Here is a 22,312-nt window from a genome sequence, read left to right as displayed (position 1 = left end):
CTTAGAAGGAGTGAAAGTGGACGGGCTGCTTTCAGCACGCCGAACTGTCAGGAAGCGCTACTGAACATGTCGGTGGATGAAGCAGAAAAATTGTCAAAATTCCGTCCAAATCCTACCTGAGGTTGATGACGATGGATGGCCGAAATTCCAACCGGCTTCACCATCCTTGGCTACTCTCTCTCGCCCCCCAAACGCAGAAGTTGGCCATTTCCGGCCGTTTCCGATGATAATCCAAACCCGTGCCGGCGATGCCGCCATGCCGGCGTGTCTTCTTCCTGTTTCATCGAAAAACGATGCACAAGCACGGCCACCGCCGCCTCAAAACCATTCCAGATGCGGAAGCGAGAGCGCGCCACGTCACGGAGCACGCCGCCACTGCCAGGTGGGGCCGGGGCAGCGAGTTAGATCCTGCGGCACCTCGAGTCAACACGACATGAACGAACAGACATCCACCCACCCCGCACCCACTCTGAGTCCGAGTCGTCTCCTTCCTCGGAACTTGTCCTCCTCGCAAGAGAGCTCACCGAGCCGCCGGTCGCGAGGACACGCCACCAACCACCTGCCTGCTTCCAAGTCCCTCAGCCAGCCGCTCTGGTCTGGTGGGATAGCCTGTCGCCGGAATCCGGTGAGTTCCCCGACCCCCCCTGCGACCGCTACCTCGTGTCTCGACACAAGCAGCCGCCCCTGGATCCCAGCACCCGCTCGGGAGCACTCTGATCTCCACAGCCGCAAGCCTCGGGCCGGCTCCCCACGAGCTCGATCCGCTCAATTTGCCGGACAAATTTGACTCTCCGGCACGAGGAGCACCCGAAGCCGTCTTACGATTCGCAGGGCTCTGCGGTGAGAACCGATCCGAACGGACTCCCCAACCACAGCCAGCGCGTTGTGGAATGGGATATCGCCGGCCAGCCACCGCGGCGAGATGGTGACGGGGAGCTTCAGCCGGAGCACGTCGGCGCGGCTCACAGCTCGGGGCGGCGCGGGGAGCCCACGTGTCTCTTCCACCGCGCAGCGCAAGTGGTGGTGGTGGGCGCCCCCGTCTCTCGAGACCGTCGCGCTCGCCTGCTTCCTGGCCTGCTGCGCGCTCATGCTCTCGGGCGGCCTCTACCTCTCCGTCTCGCGCTACCTGGGCCGGGACCGCGCGGTGGCGGACTTCGCCGGCGGCGACCGCCCCCTCGACTCCTGCGACGTGTTCGACGGCAGCTGGGTGCGGGACGAGAGCTACCCGCTGTACAACAGCTCCGAGTGCGCCTTCGCGGAGCGCGGGTTCAACTGCCTCGCCAACGGGCGGAGGAGCACCGAGTACCTCAAGTGGCGCTGGAGGCCGCGGCGGTGCGACCTGCCGCGGTTCAGCGCCCGGCGCGCGCTGGAGTGGCTGCGAGGGAAGCGGGTCGTGTTCGTGGGGGACTCCATGAGCCGCACGCAGTGGGAGTCCTTCATCTGCATGCTCATGACGGGGGTGGACGACCCCAGGACGGTCTACGAGGTTAATGGCAACCAGATCTCCAAGACGATCCGGTTTTTAGGAGTGAGGTTTGAGTCGTTCGACCTCAGTGTGGAGTTCTTCCGGTCGGTGTTCCTTGTGCAGCAGACCCCTGCTCCTCCTTTCCATGGCTCCAAAAGGGTCCGTGCGATCCTCAAGCTTGATAAGTTGGATGATAGTAGCAGGAGATGGGAGAATGCCGATGTGCTTATTTTCAATTCAGGGCACTGGTGGACTCCCAGCAAATTGTTTGACATGTGAGTCTTCTTGCTTTTATTCTCAAGTATCTATTGTTCATGTGTAATTGTTTGGTATTGTTATTACCGTCCTGCTAATTTGCAACTATCTGATTGTTTAGTTTGGTCCAGTATATCTGTTTTTCAGTATAATCCTTAGTAATAGTGTGTAGTAATATGTTAGCTGTAACTTCAAACTGACACTAAAATATCCCTTTTGTACGGAATCAATGACCAGGACTGATTGTAACAAAACTTCCACGGATCACAAATTGCAAAAATATATCACTGGATTGTACTGCTAATTTGGCGCCATACCCATTTCTAGTTGTTTCTTGAGGTTTGTTAGGTTCTTATACATAGTGAGCCAGATGTTGATAAATGACCTTGCCTGAGAAATGGTTTCTGGGTAGGTACTACTCCCTCCGTCCCATGAAGCATGTCTTAACTTTATCTAAATTTGGATGTATCTAGACACTATTTAGCATCTAGAATTCTAGATGCATTCAAATTTTGACAAAGTTAAAACAAGTTTCATTAGACGGAGTGAGTATTTAGTATGTCTTGAGGATGCTAAGTTTCATGCATCTTCTATACAAGAGTATTTCCTTTTCTGGTATCCGAAAATGGTTGCCCTGTTTTTCATGTTTGTAGATCTTGCATGTTAAATTGTAAATACTAATGAAATTTTATGGCCTGGTCTAATTTGTACTGTAATTTCTCATTAGTGAATACATTTGGATTTTTGTTTGCCGCAACAATTGGTCTTTTGAATTCTCAGTCTTAATGTAGATCACATACTTCTCAATGAACACTCATGCTCCTTAGAATCGCTCCACTCATGTGGATGCTCTATTACTGGTAATGCAAACTAGTGGCATCTTATACCATTATGGCCGGTCAATAAATTCTCATTTTACTTGTCAGCTCAGTAAAAATGTACTGTCCTATTTCCTTGTTATGTGTATGGTGTCCTTTCATTATGTAGTAGTATTAAACTTTATCTCATATAGCTTAGATATTCTAGCTTGGTGTTTACAACAGGGGTTGCTATTTTGAGGCTGGAGGTGTGCTTAAGCTGGGAACATCCGTCAATTCTGCTTTCAAAATGGCGCTTGAAACATGGGCTTCATGGGTGAAGGAAAAAGTGGACTTAGAACGAACACGTGTCTTCTTCCGGACATATGAGCCATCTCACTGGAGGTGTTTCTCAGATATACTTAATCTCCCCCTAGTGTTTTTATTTGTCTTTGTTACTGCATTATCAGACGATATCTGTAATTTGAACTGAAGTTGTAAGCCTGCTGTCATTGCGGACGTCCAAATTATTATTTGAAAAACATTCAGTAACTGAATTTTCTTTTCTTTGCAGTGGCTTAAACCAAAAGGTATGTGAAGTAACAGAAAAACCTACAACTGAGGCCAAAGGAACTGATATGAGTGAATTTAGGGATATACTTGCTGATGTTGTTGCGAACATGAGCGTTCCCGTGACTATACTAAATGTTACTTTGATGGGGGCCTTCAGGAGTGATGCACATATTGGTATCTGGAGCCATCCTTCTACCATACTTGATTGCAGCCACTGGTGCCTTCCTGGAGTTCCAGATGCTTGGAATGAGCTAATATTTTCTCACCTATTGACAAATGGTGAGTTCCTTATTTATGAAAAAAATCTTCCGTGATGTTATTATGATCGATAACAAATTAGTGTACAGTGACTAGATAAAGTATTGCCATCTTATATACTTTTTCTGCTTGGAACACAATCTGGAATTTTTGAACCTTGTCCTTGTGTATGTACCATGCACAGATAGCTGTATATATATTATTCGGTAGCTATGCTGTAACCTGAACTTCCATAATTTTGTATGGTGAAAATTGAATACTGCCTCCGTTTCAAAGAATAAGGCTTATTTTTTTCAAAAAGTCAAACTACGTAAAGTTTGACCAAGTTTTTAGCAGAATTTGTTAATATGTACAAGCCAAACTCAACACCATTAGATTCATCATGAAATATATTTTTATATGATATCTTTATATTATCGTGGTTCTTGATAGATTTTTCTAAAAGTTTGCTCAAATTTACTTCGCTTGACTTTTCCAAAAAATATAGGCCTTATTCTATGAAACAGAGGTAGTAGAGTGCATTAGATGAGAGTTGAGACTGACCTGTATGTAAAGAAAATGAAAACTAATTTTCAGCTGATTACAGAAATTTTCATTCCATACTTAGTTTGCAGCGTTTCCTACTTAGTTGTGCATGTATTTCTGTCCTTTTAACTTGATGACTTCCTCATTCGGGGAGTTGAATAATGGCTTCTGATGTTGCTTCATGTCCAATTCCGCAGGTTGGCGAACGCTGGCTACCTGACTATTGACATTGTACGCTCAATTTTGGTTCTTTTGCTCGAATACCACGTCTGCTTCTTGCATTTTAGTGTGCTGCTAAGGAGCCAAGACATGAAGTCTCACAGACATCATTATCTGTACAAGTTGTTCGACTCCCCATCCGTTTCCTCAATTGCTTGAGTAAGAATGCACATATCCTGTCAGATAGATATTACATTGTTGTCTCCTTTTGCGTTTTAGACATAGAGAACATCACGATTTGTAAGATGTGCTTGTAACAGCAACCGAACCGCAATTTTGGAAGCCCATTTCTCTCGGATTATGTCTGCTGCCATTTGTTTGTGCATCATCAGACTGAACATAACAGTTCTTCATATCGGCCTTCTGTTTGTGCTATACGTGCAAAAGATAATGTTTTGTAAAACGTCTATATCTTTTCCCGAAAGTTAAAGTGGTGAAAAATCATCGATTCTAGAATGGCATTTATTACGTCGATTCTGGAAAATCATGCGGGTAAAACATAAGTCTTGAGGGCTAGGAAGGAGTGGGAGGTAGAAAGAGAGGCGTTGATGGGGAAAATGATGCTCTTAAGGAAGATAAGAAAAAAAAGTTAGAGTATATCGTGTTCGATCTCCTTAAACTATTTTTTAAACATGAATAAGTTGACGAGGATTTGGGAAGTTTGTGATGAAATATACGCTTGCATGTAATGTAGGATAATTAGCCTTTCTTTGAATTGTGAACCTTGCTTATGTGTGATCTGTTGTATAATCACAACCAGTATGATCTGTTGTATGATGGCACTTTGGCTTTGTTTGGTCTGTGAACCTTGCTCTGATTTAACTTCATAGCTTTGGCCTATGTGTGAACCAAATGAGGTCTACCTTGTCTTTGGGTAGTGATATGATGTGTTTACTACATGACATCATAATTGATGCTATCTAACCTTGTACAAAGCACAAACAGTCCTCCTTGTGCCTTGTCCTTTTTTGAATAGTATCAATTGTGGTGTTCAATGATTTGCGACTTTATGGTTTTGCTTCCATCATGTTTCTTCTATGTCCAATGATTTTCTATGTGGCACAATGCAAGGCATGCAACAAGATTGCTTGTACGCTAGACTTAGTTTGCGCATAATTCTTTTGCCTTGGATGTCCATTGATATGAGGCCTTCTTTCTCCTGTTCACATACTGTCATATAAGGCTCAACCTGCATCCTTGCTTATTTTATCACCACACACTTCTATTTGTGCTCATCCAAATTGCTTCTTATCGTTGAAGTGCTCGAAGATGATGATGGGTGGACCAGGCAGGATCTTTGGCGAAGGTTGTTCCAACGAAGCTGGAGAAGGCAACACTGGCAAGAAGGGAAGGCCTAAGATTTAATTTATTATTTGCTCGATATTTTGCTGGATACTGGCCGTATATAACCCTGAACATAGTATATCTTCGGATATGGACAGATATTAGTAAAATCATATCATTTTCCGTATCCGTTTATTACTAGTTGTATCTGTGACCGTATCCATCAATTATCCGAGCGAATTCGTTTTCACCTTCCGCAAATCTCTAGTCGATCGGTCGGAAATAATCCGTTCTGTTTTCACCCCTAGTGGTGACAGGCATTAGAGGGGCTGCAGTTACCGAATGCAATGGTGCCTAACTCAAGTGAGAAAGTGGAGAGAGCCACCTTGATAAGCCATTATCGTGGAACACTCCACTAATAGCATCTCCAGCCGTCTCCCCGGAAAGCCCTTAGGACGCCCTTTTTTCATCTGGATGGACGAAAACGGTCCAGTCGCGCCCTCGGCTCCTCGTTTTTCCCCGGAATAGGCCTTTCATCCGTCCGGCGAACCCAGGCCAAAAGCGCGGGAACCGTCTGGTGGCCCCGACCTATCGGCGACAAAGGCCTGGGTTCTACGGCAATACCCTCGTCTTCCCGATATACGACACTCGTGCGTTTCGGGGAAAATTTGTAATTCTACGGCAATACCCTCATCGAACGAAAGCTTTGAACAAACTAAGTGGTGCAGCATAGACAAATTACATATAAAACTTCGAATAAACATAAAAATACATATAAAAACTATAAAACAAACTTAAACTACTTCTTCTTCCTAGATGGCCCCGCCTCATCGTCCTGGTGGCGACGCTTCCGACTCGTCACCTCCTCCGAAGAGCCGGTGTCCTTCGACGTTTGGGCTCCCCAGAGCACTTCGCGGACCATTAACGGCGGTTCAATGCGTCGAGGGCACTCCGACGGTTTCCCTTCCCGACGACTGCACCGTCGCTATGCACGCGGTGGGTGAGCGTCATAAGGCGATCATGGACTCGCTGCTGGGAAAATGGACCTCCCCAGATCAAAAAATACATCTATTTAGCGCCGGATTTCGGTCTGGGGAGCCCCAACGGATGGGATGCTCTAATGAACTAGTGGGAAGCAACTGACATTATCGAATCGTTCAGATCTCACCCATTGTGGTCCACAGTTCCGCAACGAGCTTGCATCCTTTCGCGGCACCGTCATGCGAGCATCTCCATTCGGCGTCCCCTAGGCTGCAGCTATGTGTCATACTCCACGAAACACACTAATGCCATCTTCAACGGACCGATCTAAATAGTACTGGATATCTACGGTTGCCGTGGACAGGTGGATTGCTCACACACGCTACACTAGGGCGACACAAGCGGACCTATCTGGCGGTCGCAACCCATTGGCCTACCAAATTTGGGAAACCAATGCGTCGGCGCAGATGCTGCACGGATAACGCGCGCCCGTCCATGCATTTCGTGGGTCCGCTTGGAAGCAACCCGACGACAGAAGGCTGATGGCAGCAACGTTTAACCATCAAGGCCGTTGCTAACCACTACGCCCGCCGCCTCAACTCCTGTGTCGACATTAATGCCGATGGCACTGGAAGCTGCGCGTGCGCACGCCGGCATTGCTGGCCAGAGGTACTTAAACCACCGCTGCGCCTGCCCCTTCTCCCCTAATCCTAGGGCCGCCACCATTGACACTCCTCCGAGATCTCGCCACGATGAAGCTCCCAAAGTGGATAAAGAATACCGCCAACGACCATGAGGCTGCGTCCTCGTCCGTCCGCCGGCGCCACCAAGATTCTCCGCCTCGGCGGAACCCTGCGCGTGCCCGCCTGCTTCCTCGACCCCCGCAGCCGGCGCTGTTTGTCGGTTCACAAGCGGCGGCGGCACCGGCTCCTCCTCCGCAACAACCGGGCCGCAATAAGCGATATGTGCTAGTGCTTCCTTCGCAACCTATTCGTCGAAATGCCACCGCCCCTCTTACCCGCCAGCTAACAAGGTATGGCCGTGCCCCGCATGTCCATTATCATATGACATAGACTTGTGATGACCAATAATTTGTAGGCCTATTATGCCAAGGACAACGAGACCTACATGCAGGCCATGTTCAATGGTGGTGGCTTCATCCTGAGAGACGACCTTGGGACTGAGAAACAGACTCAAGGGTACGACATCGAGGGGACCATTGTTTTCCCGATTCACCTAACCAATGGCCCAAGACACAACCGTGTTTGATGATGGCGAGGGTGGGGGCTTTGATGAGGGTGAGATCGAGGTCGAGGACGAGGGCGTTAGTGATGGAAAGAAGAAAGGAGTGAGCCAAAGGACTGGCGGCTACATCGACAAGGAGGAGCTCGTGTTGTGCCAATCTTTGCTGGCAACTAGCCAATATTCTATATGTCGTGCCGAGCAAAAAGGCAATGCGTACTGGAGGAATGTCACCAAAGATTTTCATGAGCACCGGCTACTGCCCCCTTTCGAATTAATAGTAACCGCGACCAACTTTCAATCCAAAAGAGGTGGTCGTACATCCAACAAGAGACTAACATGTTTTGCGCGATGATCTAGCACATCGTTTCGCGCCCTGTGAGCACCCTGGGCATCGCCGATATGGTAAGGGTACATCCGTTTTTTTCAATCTGGCAATGTACATGGCTTTGCATATTTATAAAATCTATAAAATTGCATATGTGTAGATGCCCCGTGCCTTGGAATTCTTCAAGGCAACTTGGAAGAAGGGCAACTACATGGTCCATTGTTGGAGGGTGGTCAAGAATGCTCCAAAGTGTATGCTTGGCTATGACGCCTACAAGATCAACGTCAAGAATGGCGGAGGCGGTGTGGAGAGATGACGGGACTATTATGCCGAGGACGACGAGACCTACATGCAAGCCATGCTCAATGGCGGCAACTTCATCCCGAGAGATGGCCTTGTGAGTGAGCAACAAAATCAAGGGTATGATATCGAAGAGAGACATTGTTTCCCCAATTCGGCCAACCAATGGACCAAGACATAACCGTGCTTGATGATGGCGAGGGCTTTGAGGAGGGTGGATCGGGGTCGTGGCCGAGGGCGTCGGTGATGGAAAGAAGAAGGGAGTGAGCAAAAGGACAAACAAGTACACCGACAAGGTGGACCTTGTGTTGTGACTATCTTTGCTGGCAACTAGCCAATATTCTATATGCGCTGCCAAGCAAAAGGCAATACATATTGGAGGAATTTCACCCCAGATTTTCATGAGCACCGGCTACTTGCACCCTTCCGAATTAATAGAAACCGCGGCCAAATTTCAATCCAAAAGAGGTGGCCATACATACAACAAGAGACTAACAAGTTTTGCACTGTGATCTATCACATTGTTTCACGCCTCGTGAGCGGCCTCGTCATTGCCGATGTGGTAAGGGCACATCCCTTTTGTTAATCCGATAATGTACATGGCTTTGCATATCAAAAACATCTACCGAATTGCATATGTGTAGGTGCTCCGTGCCCTGGAATTCTTCAAGGCAACTTGGAAGAAGGCAACCACATGGACCATTGTTGGAGGGTGGTCAAGAATGCTCCAAAGTGGAGGCTTGGCTACGATGCCTACAAGATCAACGTTAAGAATGGTGGAGTCGGAGTCACATGGGCCATTGATGGTGAAGAGGAAGCTTTGGGCACCAATGCCCTTCCATCTCGGCTAAGGGGCCACAAGGCCAGCAAGGCCGATCTCAAGCGTGACGCTTAGACAGTTGCATTGAGTGAGACCTTGAAGACGATGTTGGCCAACAAGGAAAGGCGCTTGCCAAGATGGACAAAATACAGTGTCAGGAGAAGGAGGCCACTGCTGCCACGTTCAACGAGCTCAAAAAACAAGCCATAGAAATTCAAAAGATTGAGGCCGAGGTCAAGTTGCTCGCGGTGAAGAATCGAATCATGCTCGTCGACTAAGCATCATGAACCTGAAACAAAAAGGTTGGTTCGAGAAGGAGCAAGCTAGCATCTGCCAACACGACACGTGATCACACACATCTCTCATACTTTGCCTATTTTCATTCGAACTTGTGCCCTTTTTGCTACTCCATATTCGGTAGTCCCTTCCAAAAAAAGTTTCTCAATATTTTGTAGATACGGATGTACCTATAGCTAAAATATGTCTATATACCTTCGTATCTTGACAAAGTTGAGAAGCTTTTTTTTAGGAAAGGGAGTACTTGTGTGGAGTATGTGATTCCCTAAATTAGCCGAATTTTAGCAACTATTTTCAATTTGCATGGCCGCTTTGATTTATATATTAGTCTATTTTGGTGAAACTAGGGAAAAAATTGGCCAAGACGGACCAAATGCGTGGTGTCTGCGGGTAGCTACCCTAAACAGATATATAGGTGACCGGATTGTTGTTTTCCTGTTGGCGGTTCAACCCAAACGGAAAGAAAAATGAATGCATTTTGAATTGCGCCCGGCCCTGAAGATGCCCAAATAACAACGAAAATTGGAAGCATATTCCAAGAGAAAAAAGATTACATGTACTACTACTTCATTATTTCTATTTTTTTTCAAAATGGGGAAAATATCGCCCCAGCTTCTGCATCCAAAAGATGCACACGGCTTTTTTATTAGATTATTCACGAAACCTTAAAAAAATATAAAAGATCAAACTCGAAGCAACCTTACTATACCTACAGTGGGATGAAGAGGGTGACAATACATCAACTCAAATCATCCAAAACTAAATGCCTTCTCAGACCGCCCAATAGCAGGTGAGAAACACATACTCCATTTTTTCCATGGTATCAATAATTTCCATTTCCGTTACATTTCCATGGTATTTATTTACCATCAAATATTTCCTTTTCTCAATTTTGACCCTTCTTCCCCAACGATCCTACTTCTTCTCTCCGCTCCCGTCGCCATTATAACCAACCACACCCCATCATCCACACACTCTCACTCCGTGCAATTCAGCCATCAGCAATGCCTCCTCCCCTTCGCCTCCTCATCGTCCTCTTCCTCTTCCACCTCCCCTTCTCCCTCTCTTCCCACCACAGCCACCGCGCCCCGCCGCCGTCCGGGAGCCAAACTCCCCCCGCAGCCTCCTACGCGGCGCCGCTCCCGGTCCTCCTCGCCTGCAACGCCACCCGCTTCCGGCCCGCCTGCGTCTCCACGCTCTCCGCCGCCAACGCGACCTCCGAGTCCTCCGCCTCCGACCTCCTCGCCGCCACGCTCTCGGCGCTCCGCGCCCGCATCCCGCCCGCCGTCTCCACCGCGCGCTCCGTCCTCGCCTCCTCCTCCAACGTCAACCTCTCCGGCGCCGCCACCAACTGCCTCACCCTCCTCGCCCTCGCCTCCCACCGCCTCTCGCCGCCGCCGTCCCCGTCGGCGCTCCACCCCGCCTCCGCCGCGCTCCTCCACCTCTACGACTGCTGGTCCGCCTACAAGTACGTCAATTTCACCAGGACCATCTCCGACGCCATGGCGTACCTCAACGACACAATCACCATCAGCAGCAACTACATCTCCATGCTCACCGCCCTGCAGCGCTACGGCGACGACACGTCCCGCTGGGCGCCGCCGCAGACGGAGCGCGACGGGTACTGGCCGCCGCCCGCGGCCGATGGGGCCGACGTGGACGCGCTCGGCGTGCCCAAGGGCCTCCCCGCGAACGCCACGGTGTGCGGCTCCGGGTGCGATTACCGGACGGTGCGGGAGGCGGTGGCCGCGGCGCCGGACGGCGGGGCCGAGCGGTTCGTGGTGCACGTGAAGGAGGGCGTGTACAAGGAGACGGTGAGCGTGGCGTGGGAGAAGGCTAACCTGGTGCTCGTTGGCGATGGCATGGGGAAGACGGTCATCACCGGCGACCTCAACGCCGACACGCCCGGCATCTCCACCTTCAACACGGCCACCGTAGGTGCGTATACGATCCTCCTTTTCCCGCATTTATGTGGTGGTATACGTACATATACACATGGTTTTGGTAGTCTCTACTGCGATCGTACACGTACATTCACGAGATGATTGCGGTGACGTTAAAGACGGTGCTCGTGATCGACCGGCCCATTTAGCACTTTGTCCGCACCTAAAAAACGCTTTCCGTGAAGTAGCATGTTGTGGTGGAGTTGTGGGCCATCAATTCTTAGCTTTTGTACGTTGCGTCCAGCATTGCACATGACAACGGAAAACATCTTGGTCAAATTTGTAAGCAACTAAGAATAGTCTCGGCCTAAGTTGAAATTGTCTCCGGAAAGAAATCACCCATGGATGTAAACGCTAAAGCTGAGTCGAAACCAAATGAATTTTATGGTGATCACAATATTCATTGCCGGGGAGGGTCCAAAAAATTCTGTTTTGCTGATACTTAAGGATTTGTGAAAATGTTTATTCTTTATATAATGTTGTTGAGTCTGTTGAGCTCTATAGTATCTATCATCCACCAGAATTTTCATGTAGAGACAACAAAACCCAACCTTGCTAAATTTCACCATAGCTTTCCACAATTGGTGAGGGAAAGTGGAAACACTGCCAAGCTTTCAATCATTTTTACCGTTATGAAACCCAAAACCAAATTTTTAGTGTTGAATTTTTTTTTGAGAAACACAGTACAAACGCAGACGCTCACATACACTCACCCCTATGAACGCACACACGCACACCCTACCCCTATGAGCACCCCCGGAAGACTGAGCTGGTGGATTGGATCTTGAAATTTACGGTTCGCCACTTATACCATGTCATTTGATTTAAACGTCGCCTCCCACTGAATGAATATTCCGCCTTTTATGAGACACACAGATGTCAAACCTGGGGTCAAATTTCACCATAGCTTTTATGTGTTGAATTTTGATATAGAACCAAGTACCAACACAACGTAACCTTGCCAAATTTCACCATAGCTTTCCATAATTGGTGAGGGAAAGTGGAAAACATTGACGAGCTTTGGATCATTTTTAGCGTTCTAAAACCCAAAACTGAATTTTTAGTGTTGAATTATGATGTAGAGCCAACAGAATCTAACCTAGCTATCAGTCATGTTGGAAGCGACAATGTGACGTCCCGACACGACCTTGCCACACCGAGTTTTCCCGTGATCTCCAACGCTGCCAAGCAGATGTTGCTTCTCCCCCGCACACAGGCTAAACCAGACATGGTCCCTCTACGAGTCAATTCGATCACAAGCCCACAGCTTTAGCTTTATCGGCAAATCTGCAACCCGCGAGTCACGGGTCCGAGTTTTTTCTCGACAAACACAGTGATCTAGCCGTAAATTTGTCATCGCTTAACCATCCGTGGTTTACTTTTCAGGCGTGCTTGCCGATGGTTTCATGGCACGGGACCTGACGATCGCGAACACGGCGGGGCCGGACGCGCACCAGGCGGTGGCATTCCGCTCGACGGGCGACCGCACGGTGCTGGACACCGTGGAGCTGCTGGGCCACCAGGACACCCTTTACGTGCACGCGATGCGGCAGTTCTACACCCGGTGCCGCGTCTCCGGCACCGTGGACTTCATCTTCGGCAACTCCGCCACCGTGCTCCACGACAGCGCCATCATCGTCCTGCCGCGGCAGCTGCACCCGGAGAAGGGCGAGAACAACGCGCTCACGGCGCAGGGCCGCACCGACCCGGCGCAGCCGACGGGGATCGTGCTCCGTGGGTGCGTCGTCAACGGCAGCGAGGAGTACATGGCGATGTACCGGCAGAAGCCCGACAAGCACCGCGTGTACCTGGGACGGCCATGGAAGGAGTACTCGAGGACGGTGTTCGTCGGGTGCACGCTGGCGGAGATCGTGCAGCCGCAGGGGTGGATGCCGTGGAGCGGCGACTTCGCGCTCAAGACGCTCTACTACGGCGAGTATGACAGCGCCGGGCCTGGAGGCGGCGATCGGAGCGGCAGCAGGGTGGCGTGGAGTAGCCAGGTGCCTAAGGAGCACGTCGACGTCTACAGCATCGCCAGCTTCATACAGGGACACCAGTGGATACCAAAAGTGTAGTTTGTAGGCTTCGTGGTAGTAGCATAATCGAGAGTCCGCATGAGTTAGTGGGTTAATCGGCTGAGGTGCTGCCTTGACGTAGAGGGGCTGCAGTTGTGCAAATGCAATGGTGCCTAACTCAAATGAGAAAATGGAGACTCATCTTGATAAGCTGTGCTTGGCGAACACTCCACTAATGAAGCTGTTGTGCGCTGGTCGCTTTAGGCACCATCATGATGGCCGCCAAATCGAGCAGAAGCAATCTCTAAAATCATCCAGCGACCAGCGGCATCCCTCAAACCGCGTCTTAAATGGCTATTGGGTGCACCGGAAAGGAATACGCGCCTAGCCATGCGCTCCAAATTTGGTTTCTATCCGGTGCTGCCCAATAGCCTATACAACATCCTCATGCCGTTCCCAAACCACATGGTGCGCACGATGGACACAAGTGACAAGGTGGGTATCGATAGACGGGCCTCATATGCATCGACACATTTGACTTTCCTTTTCCTCTTCCACTTCATTTCTCACACCTAGTTGATACTCTTTCTCGCCCAGCACATGCCGCGCTGCCAACGCAACCCAATTCCCTAGCCAACGTGCTGCCAAAAGGCACTTAAGGAGGCGAATGGCGTGAATGGGGCTTTTGTCAAGCCACAAAGGCGGGTGCAACAGAAGATGAAGCCGGCGGGGATGACGGAGGAAGAGTGGGATGCCATCTTCCTCTAGCGGGAGGACTCCACGGCAAAACGCCAGGTATGACGCATCAAGGCGAGCATAAAGAAGGAGGCGGCCTCGAACCTTGCCATAATCCAAGGGTTCGGCACAGGCACCGCTCCCGCCACCATCCGTGCTGGCCAACGTAGTGTAGGGATTCGTTTCATAGAAAACAAAAAATTTCCTACCGCGAGAACGCAATCCAAGCCAAGATGCAATCTAGAAGACGGGAGCAACGAGGGGATGATCGAGACTCACCCTTGAAGATTTCCAAAGCCTATAAGAGTAGGCTCTTATTGCTGCGGTAGACGATCACTTGCCGCTTGCAAAAGCGCGTAGAAGATCTTGATCACGGTGCCACGATCGGGCAGCACCTCCGTACTCGGTCACACGTTCGATGTTGATGAAGACGACGTCCTTCTCCCCGTTCCAGCGGGCAGCGGAAGTAGTAGCTCCTCCTTGAATCCGGCAACACGACGGCGTGGTGGCGGTGGCGATGGAGAACTCCGGCGGAGCTTCGCTAAGCGTGCGGGAGAGGTGGAGGAGAGAGGGGCGGCTAGGGTTTGGGAGAGGGGGTGGCCGGCCTCAAGGAGTGCGGCCAGCTTGTGGCTTTGTGGTGGCCGGCCCCCCTCCCCTATGCCCCTCATTATATAGGTGGAACCCCAAGTGTTGGACTACAAGTCTTCGAATAAGACCCCAACACAAGAACCTTCCATGTAGTAGGGAAACCTACCCAAGGTGGGACTCCCACCTCAAGTGGGATTCCCCCCTTCCATGTGGGGGGGTGGCCGGCCCCGTTAGGTGGAGTCCACCTTGGACTCCCCCCTCTAGGGTTGGCCGGCCATGGGGAGGTGGAGTCCCTCCGGGACTCCTCCTTCTTTAGTGATTCCTTCCGGACTTTTCTAGAACCTTCTAGAACCTTTCGTAAAATCACCGAATCATTTTCAAACTTATAAAATGACTTCCTATATACGAATCTTATTCTCCGGACCATTCCGGAACTCCTCATGATGTCCGGGATCCCATCCGGGACTTAGAACAATACTTCGAACTCCATTCCATATTCAAGTTCTACCATTACAACATCAAACCTTAAGTGTGTCACCCTACGGTTCGTGAACTATGTGGACATGGGTGAGAACTCTCTCCGACCAATAACCAATAGCGGGATTTGGAGATCCATAATGGCTCCCACATATTCAACGATGACTTTAGTGATCGAATGAACCATTCACATACGATACCAATTCCCTTTGTCACGCGATATTTTACTTGTCCGAGGTTTGATCATCGGTATCACTCTATACCTTGTTCAACCTCGTCTCCTGACAAGTACTCTTTACGCGTACCGTGGTATGTGGTCTCTTATGAACTTATTCATATGCTTGCAAGACATTAGACGACATTCCACCGAGAGGGCCCAGAGTATATCTATCCGTCATCGGGATGGACAAATCCCACTATTGATCCATATGCCTCAACTCATACTTTCCGGATACTTAATCCCACCTTTATAACCACCCATTTACGCAGTGGCGTTTGATGTAATCAAAGTACCTTTCCGGTATAAGTGATTTACATGATCTCATGGTCATAAGGACTAGGTAACTATGTATCGAAAGCTTATAGCAAATAACTTAATGACGTGATCTTATGCTACGCTTAATTGGGTGTGTCCATTAGATCATTCATACAATGATATAACCTTGTTATTGATAACATCCAATGTTCATGATTATGAAACTAATCATCCATTAATCAACAAGCTAGTTAAGAGGCATACTAGGGACTCTTTGTTGTTTACATATCACACATGTATTAATGTTTCGGTTAATACAATTATAGCATGGTATATAAACATTCATCATAAACATAAATATATATAATAACCACTTTTATTATTGCCTCTTGGGCATATCTCCAACAGTCTCCCACTTGCACTAGAGTCAATAATCTAGATTACATTGTAAGGTACCTAACACCCATGGCATTCTGGTGTTGGTCATGCTTTGCCCTAGGGAGAGCTTTAGTCAACGGATCTGCTACATTCAGATCAGTGTGTACTTTGCAAATATTTACTTCTCCATCTTCGATGTACTCGCGAATCGAGTGATAACGCAGCTTGATATGCTTCAGCCTCTTGTGTGACCTTGGTTCTTGTGCATTGGCGATGTCACCCATGTTGTCACAGTAGATGACTAGTGGATCCAATGCACTAGGAACCACACCGAGCTCTACAATGAACCTCTTCATCCATACCGCTTCTGATGAATCCTCTGAAGCCGCTATGTACTCTGATTCTGTTGAAGACTTCGCCACCGTGCACTGCTTCGAGCTTGCCCACCATCGCAGCACCATTCAATATAAACACGTACACAGACTGTGACTTAGAGTCATCAGGATCAGTGTTCCAACTTGCATCGGTGTAACTGGTTACAACGAGCTCTTGGTCACCTCCATAACAAAGAAACATATCCTTAGTTTTTTTCAAGTACTTCAGGATATTCTTGACCGCTGTCCAGTGTTCCATCCCTGGATCACTTTGATATCTGCTAGTCAAACTAACAGCATGTGCTATATCCGGTCTAGTACATAGCATGGCATACATAATAGAGCCCATCGCCGAGGCATAGGGGATCTGACTCATCCTTTCTCTTTCTTCTGCCGTAGCCGGTCCTTGAGTCTTACTCAAGACCTTGCCTGGTAACATAGGTAAGAACCCTTTCTTACTTTTGTCCATTCTAAACTTCTTTAGAATCTTGTCCAGGTATGTACTCTGTGATAGCCCTATTAGACGTCTTGATCTATCTCTATAAATCTTGATGCCTAATATATACGATGCTTCACCAAGGTCTTTCATTGAAAAACTATTATTCAAATAACCTTTTACACTGCTTAATAGTTCTATATCATTCTCAATCAATAATATGTCATCCACATATAATATCAGGAATGCTACAGAACTCCCACTCACTTTCTTGTAAATACAGGCCTCTCCATAACACTGTATAAACCCGAAGTCTTTGATCACCTTATCAAAGCGTCGGTTCCAACTTCTCGATGCTTGCTTCAGTCCATAGATTGAACGCTGAAGTTTGCATACTTTGTCAGCATTTTTAGGATCGACAAAACCTTTGGGTTGTACCATATACAACTCTTCCTCAATGTCTCCATTAAGGAACGCCGTTTTGACATCCATCTGCCAAATCTCATAATCGAAAAATGCAGCTATTGCTAACAAAATCCTCATAGATTTTAGCTTCGCTACAGGTGAGAAAGTCTCATCGTAGTCAACTCCTTGAATTTGTCGGAAACCCTTTGCGACAAGTCGAGCTTTATAGACAGTAATATTACCATCAGCATCTGTTTTTCTCTTGAAGATCCATTTATTCTCGACAGCCTTGCGGCTATCAGGTAAGTCTACCAAAGTCCATACTTTGTTATCATACATGGATCCTATTTCAGATTTCATGGCTTCTTGCCATTTGTTGGAATCTGGGCTCATCATCGCTTCTTCATACGTCGCAGGGTCTTCATCATTGTTGTCCACAATCATGACATTTAGACAAGGATCATACCAATCAGGAGTGGCACGTTCCCTTGTCGATCTGCGAGGTTCAGTAGTTTCCTCGTTCGAAGTTTCATGATCATTATCATTCGCTTCCTCTGTTGCCGGTGTAGGCGGCACAGGAACAACTTCCGGTACTGTGCTACTCTGATCAACGAGTAAAGATTCATCAATCTCATCGAGTTCTACTTTTCTTCCAGTCACTTCTTTAGTGAGAAATTCTTTCTCAAGAAAGGTTCCGTTCTTAGCAACAAAGATTTTGCCTTCGGATCTGTGATAGAAAGTGTACCCTATAGTTTCTTTAGGGTATCCTATGAAGACGCATTTCTCCGCTTTGGGTTCTAGCTTGTCCGGTTGTAACTTCTTTACATAGGCTTCGCAACCCTAAACTTTAAGGAACGACAACTTAGGTTTCTTATTAAACCATAATTCATACGGTGTCGTTTCAACGGATTTTGATGGTGCTCTATTTAAAGTGAATGCGGCTGTCTCTAATGCATAACTCCAAAATGATAACGGCAAATCAGTAAGAGACATCATAGAACGAACCATATCTAAGAGAGTTTGATTACGATGTTCGGACACACCATTTCGTTGTGGTGTTCCTGACGGTGTCAATTGTGAAAGTATTCCGCATTTCTTTAAATGCATGCCAAACTCATAACTTAGATATTCACCTCCACGATCAGATCGTAGAAATTTAATCTTCTTGTTACGTTGATTTTCTACTTCACTTTGGAATTCCTTAAACTTCTCGAAAGTTTCGGATTTATGTTTCATGAAATAGATATACCCATATCTACTCAGATCATCTGTGAAGGTTAGAACATAACGATAACCACCGAACGATGCTACACTCATTGGTCCGCACACATCGGTATGTATGATTTCCAATAAGTCAGTAGCTCGCTCCATCATACCAGAGAATGGAGTCTTAGTCATTTTTTCCATCAGACATGCTTCGCATCTATCAAGTGACTCAAAGTCAAGTGATTCAAGTAATCCATCAGTATGGAGTTTCTTCATGCGTTTCACTCCAATATGACCAAGACGACAGTGCCACATATAAGTAGAATTATCATTCAATTTAATTCGCTTAGCATCAATGTTATGTATATGTGTATCACTACTATCGAGATCTAACAGGAATAAGCCATTCTTTTCAGGTGCTCGACCATAAAAGATATTATTCATAAAAATAGAACAACCATTATTCTCAGACTTGAATGAATAACCGTCTTGCATTAAACAAGATCCAGATATAATGTTCATGCTCAACGCGGGTACAAAATAACAATTATTTAGGCTTAAAACTAATCCCGAAGGTAGATGTAGAGGAAGTGTGCCGACAGCGATCACATCGACTTTGGGTCCGTTTCCAACGCGCATCGTCACTTCATCTTTCAGTAGTCTTTGTTTATTCTTTAGTTCCTGTTTCGAGTTACAAATATGAGCAACCGAACCAGTATCAAATACCCAGGTACTAGTACGAGAACCAGTGAGATAAATATCTATAACATGTATATCAGATATACCTTCTTTCTTCTTCTTGACAAAGCCGCTCTTCAGATCAGCCAGATACTTGGAGCAATTACGCTTCCAGTGACCCTTCTCCTTGCAGTAATAGCACTCAGCATCAGGCTTAGGGTCGTTCTTAGGTTTCATAGGAGGCGTGGCAGCTTTCTTGCCACCCTTCTTGAATTTTCCCTTAGACTTGCCCTGTTTCTTGAAACTGGTGGTCTTGTTGACCATCAACACTTGGTGCTCTTTCTTGATCTCAATCTCTACAGCTTTTAGCATGCCAAAAAGTTCAGGTAACTCTTTGTTCATGTTCTGCATGTTGTAGTTCATCACAAAGTTCTTGTAACTAGGTGGCAGTGATTGAAGGACACGATTAATCCCCAGTCTGTTAGGAATCACTATTCCCAAGTCACTGAGTTTCTTCGCATGCCCGGTCATAACGAGCATGTGCTCACTAACAGAGCTGCCTTCTTCCATCATACAGCTGAAGAAGTGTTTCGATGCTTCATAGCATTCCACGGCCGCATGAGTCTCAAATATAGCTTTCAGCTTATTGACCAACTCGTGAGGATCATGGTGCTCAAAACGTTTTTGAAGATCGGCTTCCAGACTGCACAGGATGGCACACTGAACTTGAGAGTACCGAGCTTTCCGAGTTGCGTAAACATTCTTTACTTCACCGGTTTCAGTTTCTGCAGGAGGGTCACCTAGCGGTGCATCAAGCACATATTGCAGGTTTCCACCAGCGAGGAAGATCCTCACATGACGGAACCAGTCGGTGAAGTTGCTACCGTTTCTTTTAAGCTTTTCTTTCTCTAGGAACTGGTTAAAATTGATTGGGGACGCCATATCTACAACATATATTTGCAATAGTTTAGACTAAGTTTATGACAAATTGAGTTCAAATTTTAATTCAACATAATTAAAAATCTAGGTGAACTCCCACTCAAAACAATATCCCTCGAATTGTCTTAGTGATTACACGAACCAAATCCATCACACCTAAGTCCGATCATCACGAGACAAGATGTAATTTCAATGGCGAACACTCAAAGTGTTCATCATATCAATCACATGATTCATGCTCTACCTTTCGATATCACGTGTTCCGAGACCATGCCTGTACATGCTAGGCTCGTCTAGGCCACCTTAGTATCCGCATGTGCAAAACTGGCTTGCACCCATTGTATGCATGTAACGACCCTGGGTAGTATCCCTAATAGAATTGTTTGTTCGTTTTTATTTTATGCACCATCATGTCATCATGCATCATATCATTCATGTTTTCAACAAAATAAAATTATTTTGTAAACCCTAGCTATTTTGTTTTTCCCTCTCATATGGTTTTATTAAACCTACCCCTTTTTTTATTTAATAAAATCTAAAATAAAACTATATTTTGTTTGGCTATAAAATATTTGGCCCTTATCTTATTTCTCACCAATTGTATTTTTCAAAAGAAAACTCAAATCTTGGTTTGATCGGTTTTCAAATCAATTTTACAAACAGTTTTCTAATTTTCAAAAACAGAAAAGGAAAACCCCTCTAACCCTCCATCTGGGCCCTCTCTCTCCCTGGGCCATTCCTCCCCTCCACCCTTCTCTCCCTCCGGCCCATCCTCTCTTCTCAGCCCAACCTGGCCCGTACCTCTTCGATGGAGAAAACTATCGTTGTCGTCTTCCTCCTCCTGGTCACGCACGGAGCGTGAGCGTGGTCCTCCCTCAACCACCGCACCACCACCAAGCCCTCCCCCTTTCCCCCTCTTAAATCCCCAACTCGAGCCCCAGCAAACCCTAGCCTCCCATCTTCCGTCCTCGCGCCGCCACCCTCTTCTCCCTCCCCCTTTTTTTTCTCTTCTCTGCAAACCACCGAGTTCCACCTCACAGCACCACCATGGCCCCGTCTTCTCCGTCCACCCCATGCTGGTCCGAGGGCACCGGCGGGTGCGCCTCGATGTCCTCGTTCTCCTGGTGGCCTCAATCGAGCCGGGGGCGCCCTACATCGCCGCCCTCGTCCTCTTTTCTTCCTCGGCTCCGGCAGCGAATTCCGTCGATTCGTCGCCGACTGTCCTCCTCCGGCCAAACCGAGAAGACCAGCGTGTCCCTGGTATCGTAGCGCTCCTCCTGGACCCCTTACTCCTCCTTATCTCGTCCTGGTTTGATTTCTCATCGGTGACCTTGTTTCCCCGCCCGCAGATGCTCACCGCCGACGGTTCTCCGGTGATGCCCCGGTTCCGGCGACACCCCATCTTGCTTCCCCATGGCGAGGCGCACCCCCGCAGCGCACTCAATCATCCTGGTTCGCTCCGTGCCGCCAAATCCGAGCTCGACTCGAGCTCAGTCATGGCGTTCTGTCTCAGACCCCGCCTTGTTCTGGGTCAAAACAGCGGCACGTCTTTCTCTAATCAAAACAGACCGATCAGCTTAGTGGTAATTCCCTTGATCCCCCTTTCCGTAAGACCCAAGTTCAAATCACGAAGACAGTGGATTTAATCCAGCCTTTTTGTCCTTCTCTACTCAATCTGGCGCCCGACGGGCCTCGGCCCAGATCCTCTGCCGATGCATCCATCGCCCGCGCATTAGCCTAGAAGCCGCCACCACCTCGCCTTGAGCGGCAGGTAGCAAACCATCCAGCCCAGTCCCTTTTACTCTGTTTTTCTTATTTTGCAAATCTGACTATTTCATAACTTTTAAACTATAGCTCCAAATGCAAAGTGCTATATATGAATTTTGATCAGAAAAATATGATAAACATGTATATGGCATCCATACATCTGCTTGCACATTGCATCATGTCGTGACGTGATAGTTCGTGCATACCACGTAACATATATGCGGAGTATTTTGGATTTCCAACTAGGATTTCCCCGCTCCGTTTAACATTGAAGTAGCGCACCCCTGCCATGATATGACATGCTAATCAACACTTAACTTTGTCGGTAGACATGCAACTCCAACTCTAATTTATTTGTCCGGGGTTCCGACTCCGATTAATTTGGATAAGTGAATCGCATCATATCTGCCATGCCATGCATATCATCTTGATCATGCCGGTTGTTATTCGTAGTTGTAAGACTTGCATCCGTTGTTTGTCCAGCATTTGCTTCTTCACGGATAGGATCGCGAAGTGGTGTGGTGAGTTGCGACGAGTTCTCCGGATGTTCCT

At 47.6% G+C, this 22,312-nt stretch overlaps 2 protein-coding genes across 3 annotated transcripts; both read left to right on the top strand.

Annotated features, from left to right (window-relative positions):
• The first annotated feature begins 441 nt into the window (after positions 1–441).
• LOC127345199 (protein trichome berefringence-like 7) lies at positions 442–5,631 on the top strand. Of its 2 annotated transcripts, XR_007878488.2 has the most exons (5): positions 442–1,740; positions 2,764–2,922; positions 3,092–3,369; positions 4,071–4,251; positions 5,353–5,631. XR_007878488.2 is itself a non-coding variant. In XM_051371641.2 (4 exons), exons 1-4 carry the CDS (start codon positions 923–925, stop codon positions 4,091–4,093), a joined length of 1,278 nt encoding a protein of 425 aa, XP_051227601.1. In that variant the 5' UTR covers positions 442–922; the 3' UTR covers positions 4,094–4,495. The 2 variants fall into 2 exon arrangements, 1 of the variants encoding a protein (XP_051227601.1); XM_051371641.2 differs by lacking the exon at positions 5,353–5,631 and having other exon boundaries at positions 4,071–4,495.
• Positions 5,632–10,278: 4,647 nt separating this feature from the next.
• On the top strand, positions 10,279–13,512 carry LOC127340207 (probable pectinesterase/pectinesterase inhibitor 51). Its single transcript, XM_051365981.2, has 2 exons — positions 10,279–11,282; positions 12,674–13,512. Exons 1-2 carry the CDS (start codon positions 10,349–10,351, stop codon positions 13,360–13,362), a joined length of 1,623 nt encoding a protein of 540 aa, XP_051221941.2. The 5' UTR covers positions 10,279–10,348; the 3' UTR covers positions 13,363–13,512.
• Positions 13,513–22,312: the final 8,800 nt, after the last annotated feature.

The sequence above is a fragment of the Lolium perenne genome, chromosome 3, assembly GCF_019359855.2.
Source record: "Lolium perenne isolate Kyuss_39 chromosome 3, Kyuss_2.0, whole genome shotgun sequence".
NCBI lineage: Eukaryota > Viridiplantae > Streptophyta > Magnoliopsida > Poales > Poaceae > Lolium > Lolium perenne.
Note: the sequence above shows the minus strand (reverse complement) of the source record. Positions and strands in the feature narration are given on the sequence as shown.